The sequence below is a fragment of the Mustela erminea genome, chromosome 3 (genome assembly GCF_009829155.1).
Source record: "Mustela erminea isolate mMusErm1 chromosome 3, mMusErm1.Pri, whole genome shotgun sequence".
In the NCBI taxonomy this organism is placed as follows: Eukaryota; Metazoa; Chordata; class Mammalia; order Carnivora; family Mustelidae; genus Mustela; species Mustela erminea.
In genome coordinates, this window is record NC_045616.1 from 59,792,301 (window position 1) to 59,806,889 (window position 14,589).

Consider the following 14,589-nt stretch of genomic DNA (forward strand, 5'->3'; position numbering starts at 1 on the left):
AGGAAACAAACTGAGGGCTGCTGGAGGGGAGAGGAGTGGGAGGGATGGGGTGTTTGGGTGATGGACGTTGGGGAGGGTATGTGCTGTGGTGAGTGCTGTGAACTGTGTTACACTGATGAGTCACAGGCCTATACCCCTGAAACAAATAATACATTATATGGTATTTAATTTAATTTAATTTTTTCAGTGTAACATTATACGTTATTTAAAGAAAAAAAGATTCATCCTTCCAATGGACTGCAATTGGGCATTAGAGTGGTGATGTGAATATGTCTGTTGATGTCAGAAGATGTTCACGACACAAATGAAAGCGTTATGTAACAGTGATATTATTTGCATTTTAAAAACGTGTGTGTGTGTGTGTGTGTGTGTGTCCAAAGAAAAAGAGAAGAGCTTTGGAGGATACCTACCCAGTGTTAAATTGCTTCTGAGGGGTGACATTAAGGATAATTTAACTTTAGTTCTGAATACTTTACCTGGGTGTTCACAATGAGTAAACATTTTGAACTTTCATTGGAGATACAATGGTCACAGATGGAATGACTACATGCCACGCTGTGGGAGGATGTGGTGCTGTTCTGAGCGTACAGTTACCTCTTTCACTGGAAGAGTCCCCACATTACAGCGGGATTAGTAACAGCTCAAGTTCTTGCTGTGGTTATATGCCAGGCATTTTAAGAGCTTTACATAGATCCTGTCGCTTACATGTCACAACAATGCTTCCCTGCCTTCGTTTTCCTTTACAGCATTTACACCTTTTGAATTAATTTATTTTTTAATTTAAATTCAATGAACTAACATACAATGTATTATTGGTTTCAGAGGTAGAGGTCAGTGAGTCATCATTCTTATAGAACACCCAGTGCTCATCACATCACATGTCCTCCTTAATGTCCATCACCCAGTTACCTCATCCGTCCACCTACCTCCCCCTCCAGCAAACCTCAGTTTGTTTCATATGGTTAAGAGTTTCTTACGGCTTGTCTACTTATCACTTTCTGATACCACGCAGTTAGCTTATTTATCTCCTTTACTCTGTGTCGTTCCTCTCACTAGAATGTCAACTTGCAGAGGGTGGCCATGCTCGTTTTGATCATTGCCCAATCCCTGAGACCTACAGCAGTGCCTGGCACCTTAGTCCTGGAATGACTGTCTGAGCAACCTCATGATGAGGTTATTCTGTCTTACAATATCTTACAATGAGGGCTTGAAAGAAGCTGAACAATTCGCCCAATTTGCTATGAGGGAGCAGAGTCACGTCTGGGGCCAGATCTTCCTGGATGTGTATTCCCAACCACTCTTTCTCATCAATGGCAACAAATCCTTGAATGGAAGTCCTCTTCTTCCCACATGCAGTCAATCCATGGGGAGACAGTGAGATGTCACATAAGAACTTCCAAGTATCCTTTCCCTCTGACTATTAAGTTAATAAGATCTTTATGTAGTAGATAATGTTCTATTATCTGCATAGTCATCCTACCAGGCATGACATTTTTTGGATCAAAAGCAGAAGGAAGAGGGCCTAAAAATCGAATTGAGTATTTGCCAAATGAAGAAAAAAAATATAGCCTGGGAAATTGTCTTAAGGCAACTTTTTTTTCCCTTAATATTAATGTAAGCAGTTGGACTGAATTACCCCCACACAACAAGGATTTCTCAGGGAAGCCCAGAGCTGATGCAGGACGAAAGTATTTAGAGCAGCAAACCCAAATGCTGGGGCCCCTGGCTGGCCATGGCAATTTAACAGTCCAGTCAGTGGGGGTCTGCTCCCCTGAAGAGGAAATGCACAGGGCCATAGGTTTCCTGGACAGAGCTATGAAGGAGACAAAAAGCACCTTTTTTTTCTCTCCCACATACACCAAGCCCTTCGCTGCAGGAGCTGAGAGCTGGCCAACGCCAGCTCAGGGGGCCTTCATTCTGTTTAATGTTGAAAAACATAATATCCAAGCACATGAAAAGCCCGTTCTTTGAGATTGACATTGTGTCTACTCTCCATACCCGTTCTTTCTTGTAAACTCACCCAGGATAAAACCGGAAGTCCTTACGTGGCTTTTAGGGCCATTATGGACTGGTCCCTGGCTCCTCTCTGACTGCATTCATAGCATTCTCTCCCCCTTGCTTATTCCACTCCGGACATCCTGGCCTTACTGCCCCTCTAACAACCCCATGCTGCTGCCTCAGGACCTTTACACTTGCTATTCCTCCAGTGGAATACCCTTGGCCCCTCATTTCCCTTAGGTCTTTACTCAAGTATCACCTTATCACAGACAGTCTCATCAGACCTAAAATATATAGCAGTCCCTACTCCTATTACTCTTTGTTCTCTCTGATTTTTTTTTCTCCCAGTTCTCATTCCCCACTGACATACTACGTATCTGTTTATTGTATATTCCTCCACTAGAATGTAAGATTCTTGAAAACAGGAACTTAATCTGATTGGATGACCGTCACTTCCCTAGGGCCTCAAGTGGTGCTCAGGCCATAATAAGTATTCAATAAATATGTGTCGACTGACTGAATGAATGAATTATGCTTCTCCTTCCCCATTTTCCTTTGTTCTCATTATTTTGCCCACTGCCTCTGAAGTTAAAAAATCCTCAAAAATATGTTGACTCTAGAAGAGTGTCAATTCTTCCTGGTGTGCCTGGCATATAGGAACATCTTCCACTACGTTGGGGCAGAATATAGCAGAATAGGGAGGTTAATCTGTTCAATATGACTGGAAGACCGAGCTAGAGAAGAGAGCAGAAGGGGCTCCTAGCACTGTTGGATGCTACAGATTCAGCTGTATTTTGTTTCATGATCTATGAAGAAATTTCCCCCACTCACCCCAACTCCTGAGCAAAAGCTGTGTTAAGCATTACCACTGTCAGACTGTGTTAGCACAGCCTTCAGGAATTGATGGGGCATTGTGTCAATGCTTTGGGATGGTGATGACCAAACGGGACTAGGGAAGCATGAAGGAGTAGTGGGGAGGCCACTAGACGTCATGGAGGAGAATTCAGAAGGTGAGAGACATCAACCAGGAGAATGCAATCATTGACAGAAATTCTTGGAAATCTGGGACAGGAAACAGAATTTCTCACAGTCCATATGAGATCAGTGTTGGATAGCGAAGGAAAAGGCACCCAGAAAGAGTGGAGGGTTTAGGGACTTTTGGGTCATGCTGCATCACAGAATTCAGAATTGAATCTCAATGGTGACCCACTTCTCAGACTTTAATCACAGAAATCTTTGCATCAAATGAATTACTAAATGAGAGGTGTTGAGCTCCTCCTTGGAAAACAGCCCAGAAAATGTGCTCCCTCCTGCATTGGGAAAGGGGCTGAAAATCAGTGTCAGCTTCATTCAGCTCAGAGATGTCCCTGGGGTCACTCTCTAGCAGTCACTGTATCAGGGACACAAGGGGATGGCAGTGCCTTGGGGGTAGAGGCTCTCAGCCCTTATTATTGTTGCTCTTGAATACTCCCCAACAGCTAACAGCTAAGCTCATGAACACAGGACAGTAAATGCCTAGCATGGGCTCATTTCTGCTAGTCTTAATTGATCACATGCATATCCACAGAGCTACGGACCCTTGACACTGTCATGGAATCTATTTAGTAAAAATAAGGGACATTGTGTACCCATGGACCTACCAGTTGTTTTGGTGCAGAATTATCAGTCTGTCAGTATCATTTAAGAATCATCATTGGATTTACGATTTGCATGATTTGAGTGGAGCCCACAGGAGTCAGGGAGGTGAGTTGCAAAGGTTAGGGCTGGTTGCATAGCTAGAAAATGCATGTGTGACCAGAGCACTACCCCAACAGCACCAGAAACAAAACCCGGGGTTCTGGTATCACAATGCCTCCCTTGCACGCTGGTGGTGGTTTGAGGCCCAGAGACGCGGTACGTACTTTGCAACCCTACAGTGGGAGCACAGACAAGGCTGCACTTGAGATACCAGGACCCCTTCAATGCCTAACCTTCCTCTGGGCAATTGTATTTGTACTAGATCCTTGGCCAGTGATGAAGTTCTCTGGTGATATTTAGCACCTGTTGGAGTCCTGTGAGTTCTTTCTGCAATTGAACACTTGAGATAATTGGTGGGTAATTAACACAATAAAGATGAGGAATGACTTCCAATACAGGCCACTCTGGGGCCTGAGGGATGCTCCTGATGGGAGAGTATTAGTGTTTGGTGTTCAAAGCACACAACTTTGTAAGTGGATGTGAAGTATGACACTTCAACTCTGTTGGATTTTAGGGAAATGTCTCCAGAAAAACAGCAGGAACACATTCTGGTTTGCTTCCATAGAAAAATCCTTCTACCTCTGACAGAGAACCTACCTGTCCAGGGCTCCCAGGTGGGTATGCAAACAGAGAAGGACCGCAGTATTAATCTTCATTTCTTCTTTTTTTCCCCACAAACCCCTTTATTTTGACCCTATACCTCTCAGAGGAAGCACTGCAGTTTCATGTACTAAAAGTCTTTTCTTCACAAACCAAATGTTATTGACTTTTTTGAATCCTAATTAAGGTCACTGGTCCTGAAGAAAGAATCAAAGGTAAACCCAAAACAGTGTCAACAATGACAACACAGATGTTTGAGAAGGAAGTCAGTTCAGGAGGAAAGAAAATTGGTGTGTATGAATGTATGCATGCATATGTTTATGTACATGTGTAGGGGAGAGATTATGTATGTATATACACCCACATGTAATTTTCACACATCACAAATATATGGAAAAACTAATCTGTGATACAAAAATGAAACCTCATTTTATTCTCCTGGCTGAGGATTTGGGCTGTAGCTAAATCCACACTCTGCCACCTGCTGGCTGGGAGTGTGAACTAGTTACTTACCTGCTCTGAGCCTGGTTTCCTCATCTCTAAGACGGCAATGGTTTTTACTGTGCAAGATTCTGATGAAGATGAAGAGATCATGTATGTGCTCTACGTGTTGTTAAACTAATAAGCACCGGTGACAGATTTCCAGAGAAGCAATTTTGACAAAATTTGCTGACTTCCTTTCCTCCCTCTGAGGGTTTGTGTTATGTGAGAAGGAAAGACAAGAAGAAGGAAAAATGGACTCAGGAGGAAAGAATTGCTTGAGGATGTAAGGAAAAAGCATTAACTTCATTTTGCTTGTCTCCATGGGAATCATTCCCTAGAAACCAGTGAAGAAATCTATCAGTCAACGGATAAAGGCAGCTGAAACATGGCTCTCCTGACCCCAAAGTCCTATTTTCCACCATGAACTTGCCAAGGACGCCGAGATAGGAGGACCACTCAATGTACCAGCCTGCGAGGATCTCTGGAGTCCCTTGTCTGGATGTTTTGTACACTAAAGAGTGCTGTGACATTTCACATGCCTACTTAATCTGATGTTTGCAATTGTCTCAAGAGAAAGCTACAGCTAAAAAATCTGAGTTGCCCAAAGTTAACACCTAGAAGCTGAATCCAGATCCTTTCAAACTTAGTACTAAGTCTAACTTAGTTCTAATTCAAACTTAGCTCTTCCCATTATTGTGACTTTCCCCTTAATACCAGGGTGGCTTCCAACTTGATGGCAGAGGCTGCTGGTGCCCTGTCCCATTTACCCCCAACTTACCCCCAGCTCACTTGAGTGCACCAGCAGGTACATTGGGCAACTGTCCACTGACATCTCTGGGTCGGATGTCTTTCTTTCTTATTTCCTTTGTCTGAAGACCTTCTGATGACCTTAGGCATTTGCAAAGAACACAACCTGGAAAAGTGGGGGACGGGAATTTAATGTGCCCTGGGACAACCCTCAACCAACAGGGTTTGGACAGAGTGGTTAAATGTCAGCCTTTGGTACATTCTGAGTGGCTTCTGGAGAGCCTCCTGTACTAGTGAGCCCCAGTTGCCCATAGTTAACCCACTCATAAAATATGTCCTTCATTGGTTCTTCCCCCTTCTTGTCTTACTTTCCCCACTTCCTCCAGTGTGCTTCTTGGAATTACTTCCTGTATAAACAACCAACACTAAATCTCTATCTCCAGGTCTACTTTTGAAGAAACCCAAACTGAGACAAATTCTAAAATTCATGTCGTTGCTACTACTCTTCCTGTTTTTAATTACATGACATTCTCACTGAGAAAGTAATAATGACCATGGGTTGCTGACAACTCAGAACCTGATGGCAACACTTTTAAGATTTGACAAAAGTGAAGACAACATTCTCGACAAAGTAAATTGTTCCCCCTATTTCACTAAGTATCTACCTTCCCAGGAGCTCCTCTCATTTTAAAGCAGCATTGTCATGACTCTGAAAGGACTCTACCAAAGCAGCTACAGACCTGGTTTGGATTTTCCAGCTATTAATCAATAGATGTTAGAACAGATCTCAATCACCAAATTAAAAGCTTTTGCACAGCAAAGGAGAGTCAACAAAACCAAATGACAACTGATGGAATAGGAGAAGATATTTGCAAATGACATATCAGATAAAGGGCTAGTATCCAAAATCTATAAAGAATTTACCAAACTCAACACCCAGAGAACAAATAATCTAATCAAGAAATGGACTGTAGACATGAGCAGACATTTCTGAAAAGAAGATGTACAAATGGCCAAACAGACCCATGAAAAAATGCTCCACATCACCCGGCATCAGGGAAATACAAATCAAAACCACAGTGAGATACCACCTCACACCAGTCAGAATGGCTAAAATTAACAAGTCAGGAAACAACAGATGTTGGTGAGGATGTGGAGAAAGGGGGAACCCTCCTACACCATTGGTGGGAATGCAAGCTGGCGCAACCACTCTGGAAAACAGCATGGAGGTTCCTCAAAAAGTTGAAAATAGAGCTACCCTATGACCCAGAAATTGCACTACTGGGTATTTACCCTAAAGATACAAATGTAGTGACCTGAAAAGGAACGTGCACCCAAATGTTTATAACAGCAATGTCCACAATAGCCAAACTGTGGAAAGAATCTAGATGTGCATTAGCAGGTGAATGGATAAAGAGGTGGCATATATATACAACGGAATATTATGCAGCCATCAAAAAATGAAATCTTGCCATTTGCAACGACGGGGATGGAACTAAAGGGTATTGTGCTAGGCAAAACAAGTTAGTCAGAGAAAGATAATTATCATATGATCTAGCTGATATGTGGAATTTGGACAATAAGGCAGAGAATTGTGGGGGAAGAGAGGAAAAAATGAAATGGGAAGAAACCAGAAAGGGAGACAACCCATAAGAGACTCTTAATCTCAGAATGGATCTCAAAAGTAAGATAATATTTCTCAATTCATGAAAAGAAATAAATGAATTCATAATGCCAAAAAAATCTATATTTAAGATCAAAGTATTTATAATCTAGAAAACAAGAGCAATCATCTCAAAATGCCTTCTAGATTATCAACTTTGCACGCATATTTTAGGAAGACTTCGAGAGATTTCAGTATAGTATCTAAAAATGACCAACCATTTCCTTTTGGCAAAAAGAGATTCCCAGCTTCCTATAGTTGACTGTAACTATGGGATAAAAGTGTTTGGATTTTTAAAAAGATGCATATAAAAATCTTCTGTGAAAATTAGTTGGAGCTCAGGCCACTCAAGTAGAAGGGTCATTCACTCTACAGTGTGCCCCAGTCCAGAGACACCAGGCTCAGAAGTTACATATAATAAGTTCATATAACATGTTTTATTTTACAGACTATGAGCATTTATTTAACAAAATGGACATTTCTAACACCTAGCACTTGTCTACATTTAAAATTTCAGGGGAGAAAAAGACCTGTGTTCTACAGTACATATTATTACAAAAGAGTTTGTTATCAACTTAGAACAGTTAAAATGCCTTCTCTAGTGATTAGAAAACATCGTCCTGTAGTGGAGTGAGGTGACCTCTCTTTCAGGGTAAAAGCCTTTGATTCTTGTCAGAAATGTAGGACTACCACAACCTTCGCCTGTTCAGACCTGACCATCCGAGGATGTCTTTTGCCACTACAACAGGCGGAAGACCACTTCTCTGCTTTGGTTCCCAAGTCAGGTATAAATCCTTTCAATTTAGGGAAGCACTCAAACATTCAGAAAGCAAAGGGCGGAGGCTGTTTTCTCCGTCTTCTTTACTCACACGCTACCTAGAAAGTCAAGGTTTCCCTGGTGGTTTTGTTCACGTGCTGAGCGCTGTGCGTGCAGCAATCATTAGTGCGAGTGTGTGGGACACATTTTGAATAATACATAGCACCCAAGGGCAAGAACCACAGACCCCCAAAATGTGAATGATTGCTCTGGCAAACTCTGAAAGCCCATGATCACTTGTGCCTTGTGGAATCTGGGGGCTCAATCCCCAGGTGCAAAGTACATTTTCCGGGTTTCTCCAGGGCAAAGGCGGGGTGAACGCCCTCATTGAACCTGTGCCTAATGATGAAGAGCAACTGTCCACTTTCAGCATTAATGAAGAGAAGCCTCTGGTTGTTGTAGTCCAGCAGAATGCCCACCCTGGCGGGACGCTCGGTCACATGGACATCGCTCACGATGCCACTGTAGAAGAACGTGTATCTGAAATGAAATAGAGCGAGGAATTAAACACTGGGCCATGGAAAAGAAAGTCACTTGGAGATAACCAATCTTTCCGTGATGAATTTCACTTCACCATGATGAGCTGCCATAACGTTGTCCCAGATCCTTTAACCAGATCCCTCCTAGATGCTAAAATGCAGAGCTCATCCCAACAGACCAGCATTTTTAATAATTTTGCTCCTTCTACATTAGGAGGCGGTCCCAGAATAACCAGCATATGCCTCCCTTGTGATTTTTCTCAACATTCTAATTCTTTCCCAGCTGCCCACATGTTTTAACTACCGCATTCATGGCGTGTCATTCTTTTGAATAAAACTCCTCTGAGGCTGCCGTGTATTTTAAAAAGTACTGCAGGCTCGCCTTCCATAAAATGTATTAATTTTACAGCTTAAAAATTTATAAGTAACTTACATAAGGGCCTTAATGAAGTTTAAGAAAAAAATTTCGTTCTTTTTGCCCAACTTCATCCTTTGTAGAGGCTCCCCCAACCTGATCCGACTTCCTTTTCATCTTCTCAATGTTCTCTGCAGCCTTGCAGCCCCGGGCAGGGGACAGGGGGCGGGGGTGGGGGTTGCCTGTCATTTCTCTCTTCAGTTTAAATAAATTGAACTAAACAAGTATTCATTTGTATATCTGTGAGTCCAGCACTTTCCGAGGCCCTCTGGGGAGTATGAAGGACCACAGAGCGCTGTCCTTGCCCTTGGGGAAGCCAGGCCCTCCTGACCAGGGATGAAAACACTGTTGCTCACTTAAACATGGGCTCAAGCTGAGGCTTCGCCTCAGGGCGCAGACTGGAAAAGTGTTCACAAACACATTTCATGGACCTGTGTGGTTGTGGAAGGAAAGGTGTGAGACCAGGCTGGGAAGGGGAAATCGCTGAACAGAAGAAACTAAATTGCTCTGTGCAGAAAGTAATGCAAGTTTGGTGTTTCCTCTTGCCAATCTGAGAAACAGAGACCTGAAAGCTGGGAAGGGGAGAAATGAAACACAGAGGAGATGAGGGGAAGGTCTGTGAGGATGGGCAGGTTGAGGGGTGGAGTCTCAGCAGCCCTGGGGCTGGTGGGGCCTTAAGACTCTGGGCAAGTGAGAGCCTCTGATGTGGCTGAAAGAGCCAAGGACCTTTAAGGCCTATGATGTCAGGCTTCAAGGCCCAGAAGCTGGAGTATACATGTGTTTAGGGAATGGCAAATTGGCAGCTGCCCTGCAGAATAAGAGCTCGTGTGATAGGGCCGCAGTTCGCAGGGATGGAAAGTAAGCAAGGCTCACTCAGTGACAGAGGAGCTTTTCAGTGCTGTGCTAATGAGAGGCCTGACAGCACTGGGAGCAGCAGTGTAGGCTGGGCGCTTATGGAAGGCTCTGGGAGCAGAGGGGCTCCTACTCAGTAATATTGGCTCATACTCCGGGTCCAAACTGGATAGGTGGGAAAGAGGGAGAGGAAGATCCAACCAGCAAGGGCAGCAGGAGCAATGACGAGGCTCCAGAACAAGCAAGGCCCTAGGTCATGGAGAGTGTCACGGTCTCGGAGTTCAGAGAAGGTTTGGAGAGGACATGGAGTGACTCTGAGGAGGGGGCCACTAACATTCAAATTAAACTTAAATAAAATTCAGTGCCCCGTGCTTCAGTCCTACTAGCCACATTTCAAGTATTCAATAGCCACTTGTGACACCATTTTTCTGTCTTCACAGAATGTCTGATTGCACAACACTGGTCTAGGGGGTTTGGAATGCTCAAAGAAGCCATTTCCCCAGTCCTGCTTAGAAGACTCCTGGTGTTCACAGGCTTAGCTTCTGTCATTCCTTGAACTAATCCCCACCATAGAGGCTGAGGGGGGAGAGACATTTCTCCAAGTCTGGGCTCCACTAGTTCTGCAGGGCCTGGAATCTGTCCCACTCTACATCTGCCTCCATTTCCTAGTCAGCATATCAGTTCCTTCTCCAACCTGCTCTCTGGTCTGAAACTAAGCCTGTCTGTCAAGGGCCAGACTCTCTGTCCAGCATCTCCCCAACCCTTCCTAGGACTGCCAGAGTCTTTTCAAACAAAGATTATCTAGAAGCCTGACTAGACACTTGTGTGACCCTGGAACTGCTGTCCCGGGGTTCCCAGGCCCAGGTGATCCCACCCCCTGTGAATCTCACTACTGGCCCAGACTGAGTACAGACCCCATTTGGCCCTGGTGTCTACTCCCCCCAGGGCTCCTCATCCCTCTTCCTGGTCACCTTAGTCTTAGACCCTCTCTTTACCATGGCTCCACCTGAGTACGGCATCGCTGTAGATGTTTGTAGATTTTGAAGCAAAAAAGCAAGAGATGTAATGAAAATGATGTTCTAGAAAAATCTGCCAGTTGTGACAAACAGGACAGTGTGGGGTGGGTGCAGACCTCTCCCTGGAGGTACAGGCATGGTGGCTGGGGTAGACCTGGTAGAAGCAGCGAGGAGGCTGTGACTGAGGGGAGAAAGTTTAGGAGTGGACTGGAAGAATTCCTATGGATTCTGTGTCCCCAGACTCTCCATTTCTCCTTTCCAATAGTGACATCCTAAAGCTTGGATTCTATGCAAACAGAGTTAAGAGTAATCAAGTTTGGTTTAAAATTACAAAGCCAGAAAAGTGAAACACAGAGGTAGAGGGTTGCCACAGGGGATCTCACAGTGCCTGAAGCCAGGGGTGTTCTATTTGAAACATGAAGTGAAGGCACGTGAGGCCTGATGTCTCTGTGCTGTGAGCACACAGGTAAGCACACGCTTCCTCCCCAAATCCACAGGGCCCCAAATCCAAGCTTGAAAGACCAAGCTTGTTGAGCCCGTTGACAAGATATAGTTCTGTTTTCTAGAGTCCGGGAATTTGTTACTGGAGGCCAGTCTTTGGTTTGGGGGTTTTAAAGGTTCAAGTGTCTAGGGAACTTTTTATGGAATCTCTATCTAGTTCCAGCTCTAAATCTATTCGTTATAAATTCTGGGGTTGAGAGATTTTCAACTCTGGGCAGGGGCTAGGTCCTTAAGCATTGCGCAGCAACGAACATCAATTATCATAATTGCTCCAGCTTGATGAAATGTGACTTTGAATAGCTCTGGGAGATAGTGTCCTTATGAACCATGTCAGAAAATCAAACTGTGTCCAGGAGGATGCAGGGAGAAATGTGCAGCCAGAGATATGCAAAATCCAATCTGCAGGCCCTTTTCTGGAAACTTATAAGCACCGAAGGCTTCCTTTTTAAAGCATTACATTTAGATAAGGCCGCACATTTTTATGATACTTTACCATTTCAAGACTCTTCCCTGTACCTGACTTTATGTGGTCCTCACAACACAAAAAGGTAGCAGCCAGGCATCACCGCCCCCTGACAAGATACACAAGGCCTATCGGGCAGGTTCAAAGGCTTCACTGAACTTCCAGTGAGTAGCCCGTTGGAGGCTAGTCAAGGACGTGTTTCTAATAATGTGAGCATATTCCAATCATCCAAGCTTGCCTTATTAGAGACTAACACAGACTATGCTTTCTTCACATTAACCAACTAAACAGTTAACAACCTTTTCCTGTAAAGGGGCAGATAATAAATATTTTAGGCTTTGAGGGTCATTTGGTCTCTGCTACAACTAGACTCCACCACTGCAGTGCAAAAGCAGCCACAGACAATACGTGAACAAATGAGATGACTGGATTCCAATAAAATTATTAATAAAATTTTATAAAACAGGTGGTGGTCATATTTGGCCTGTGGGTATAATTTGCCAATTCCTGATATACACCTGTGAGGGGAAGGTACTGGGGACCCACTGACTGCCTTTCTCCCTCCTGTTGACTCCTTTGTGGAGGGAGTTCTTTTGTATTACCCATGTCCCTTCCCTCCTCCCTGAGGTGACTTTAGAAGGAAAACCTGGCCATGCATGGCCTGGAATTTCCTTCCTTTCCCCTATCTCTGGAGTATGAGCTTCCTGCTGGAACACCTATCCTTCTTTGTTTCTCCAGGGACCATCTCTGCCCTGCAGGGTGCCGAAGCTCGCCGGGCCTGGGGTCTAGGTGGGCACAAGTCTATTAATAAGGCTCAGTATAAGAATCCTCCTTTCCCACGTTGCCTGAGTGGCTCAGTCGATGAAGCATCCTTCTCTTGGTTTGGGCTCGGGTCATGATCTCGGGGTCATGGGACTGATCCACGCATCAGGCTCCACACTGTTTGGAGTCTGCTCAGGATTCTCTCTCTCCCTCTTCCTCTGTCTCAGCCATTGCTCAAGGGCGTGCACGCATGCTGGCACACAATTGCTGTCTCAAATAAATAAATAAATCTTTAAAAAAAAAAAAAAAGAAGGAAAGAAAAGAAACCTCCTTTCCCTCAGGTACGAACCATATTCACTAAAATTGGCTTCCTCAGTAATCACAGTGACAGTTTAGTCTTGGTATATTTGATGCTTTTGTTTTCTTTCTCGATTGGCTAAGACCTGGGCAGGAAAGTAGCATTCTAGATGTTGGGTGCCTCAGAGGCCTCTGCCTACATATCAACTTGTGACCCTCTGACCAACAAGAGGGCGGTGCTCCGGCTTACCTCTGTGGCCCAGAACAGTGCATGTACCACGAAGTCTCGCCATGTCCCAGGGTCCCAGCCTGTACCGCTGAGTGGGAGCAGATGCCAAGTCGGTAAGCTGGGCAGTCTGTGACCGTGGTTTCCCAGTAATGCTGGCCACAAGCAGGCAGCTCCTCACCCAGCACAGATGGGATTCTGTGGACGAAGTAGATGCACAGGAATCACCAGCTTTTATCTCATAAACACCAACATTTATTAGGTCACACACATTTTAGGCAGGACTCTATCCTTGGAAACTGCTGGAACTTGACTAAAGACATCTGTTCCTTCTTGTGACCCCAACTTTGACTCGACCACCACAGAATGCCACAAAATCTCAACACACATTTGACATACTTCCATTGCCATGTACAACATGCATGTCTAGTCCACTGCATCTCTTGAGGGAGCTAAGAAGCAGGAAATAACCAGAATGATTGTGGGAGAAAAAGAAATGGCACCATCTCCGCTTTCCAGGAGAGTGAGGAAATATGAGGGAGGCAGGTGGGGAGTTCCAAGAGAACATAACTTGCAAAGTTTTTTTCTAAAACTTGAAGATATTGGGGAGGAGGAGGAGGAGGAAAAGTCTCCAAAATCTTCTTTAACAGCGAGTTCCCATGTTTGCCGACCTTACTGGACACAGAGACCGAAGGAGGGGCAGCAAGACCGCCGGGGAGGCCACAGCAGAGCACAGAACTGAGCAGGTGTGATGAGCGCATGGTAGAAGTTGTAGTCAACAGTCTTGAGAACTGTGGCCTCTTCGGATGCAGGTGCACCTGAGAGTTTGGTGAAAGGTCTCCTTCTGTCTCACCTTAGATATTTTTAGAATAGGAACTGTGAAATGAACCCAAGCATTCTGGACTGCAGATGGGTGACCTTGTTTGCATGAATGGCTCCATTCTGCTTTGAAATGGCTGAGACAGCAAGAAAGCACTTTTAATCTAACCTGTGTTAATAGTCAGCACCCTCTCCTTTTTAACAGATGAGAAAATGATTATTGCAAAGGAATGTATTTCACTTTCTCATGTCTTTACCCAATAACCTCTGTCCAAGGAGATGGAAACTGACAGCCCCTTGCTCCCTGAGCACAGACTGTTGCCTGATATTTATGAGCTACTTTATGGGTTACTAATCGATAAAAATTCTATGAGATACATTACAGTTGTCATCAGTTACTATCTATGTACTCTTATCAACTTACAGTCTATTTCTTTTCTTTTTGATTTTTTGAAAAATCAGAGGAAGACAGGAAAGGCCGATCGGTTTCTTAAATCATCCCCTTTCCCCCCAGAACTCACTTATTTGTCTATTTTTTGGCACCGACCATTTTGAAGGCCCCATGCTAGATTCGGGGGGATTCAAAGACACAGAAGACACGGCTGCCGCTGGAGGAATGTTCAAGACAGAGTGGCTGAGAAATGACTCCACATATGCTCAGACCTTTTCATGGAAAAGATCAAAGGGCACCAAGGCCCAGAGAAGACTTCTAGG

At 44.3% G+C, this 14,589-nt stretch overlaps 1 protein-coding gene across 1 annotated transcript in view; it reads right to left on the reverse strand.

Moving 5' to 3' along the window:
• Positions 1–7,397: 7,397 nt before the first annotated feature.
• CMYA5 (cardiomyopathy associated 5) overlaps positions 7,398–14,589 on the reverse strand; it is a 90,110-nt gene continuing 82,918 nt past the window's right edge. The window contains exons 12-13 of the mRNA XM_032335872.1: positions 13,081–13,254; positions 7,398–8,525 (exon numbers count right to left, since the gene is read on the reverse strand). Coding sequence (XP_032191763.1) covers positions 8,279–8,525; positions 13,081–13,254 — 421 coding nt within the window. The 3' untranslated portion in view covers positions 7,398–8,278. The remainder of the gene's footprint in view (positions 8,526–13,080; positions 13,255–14,589) is intronic.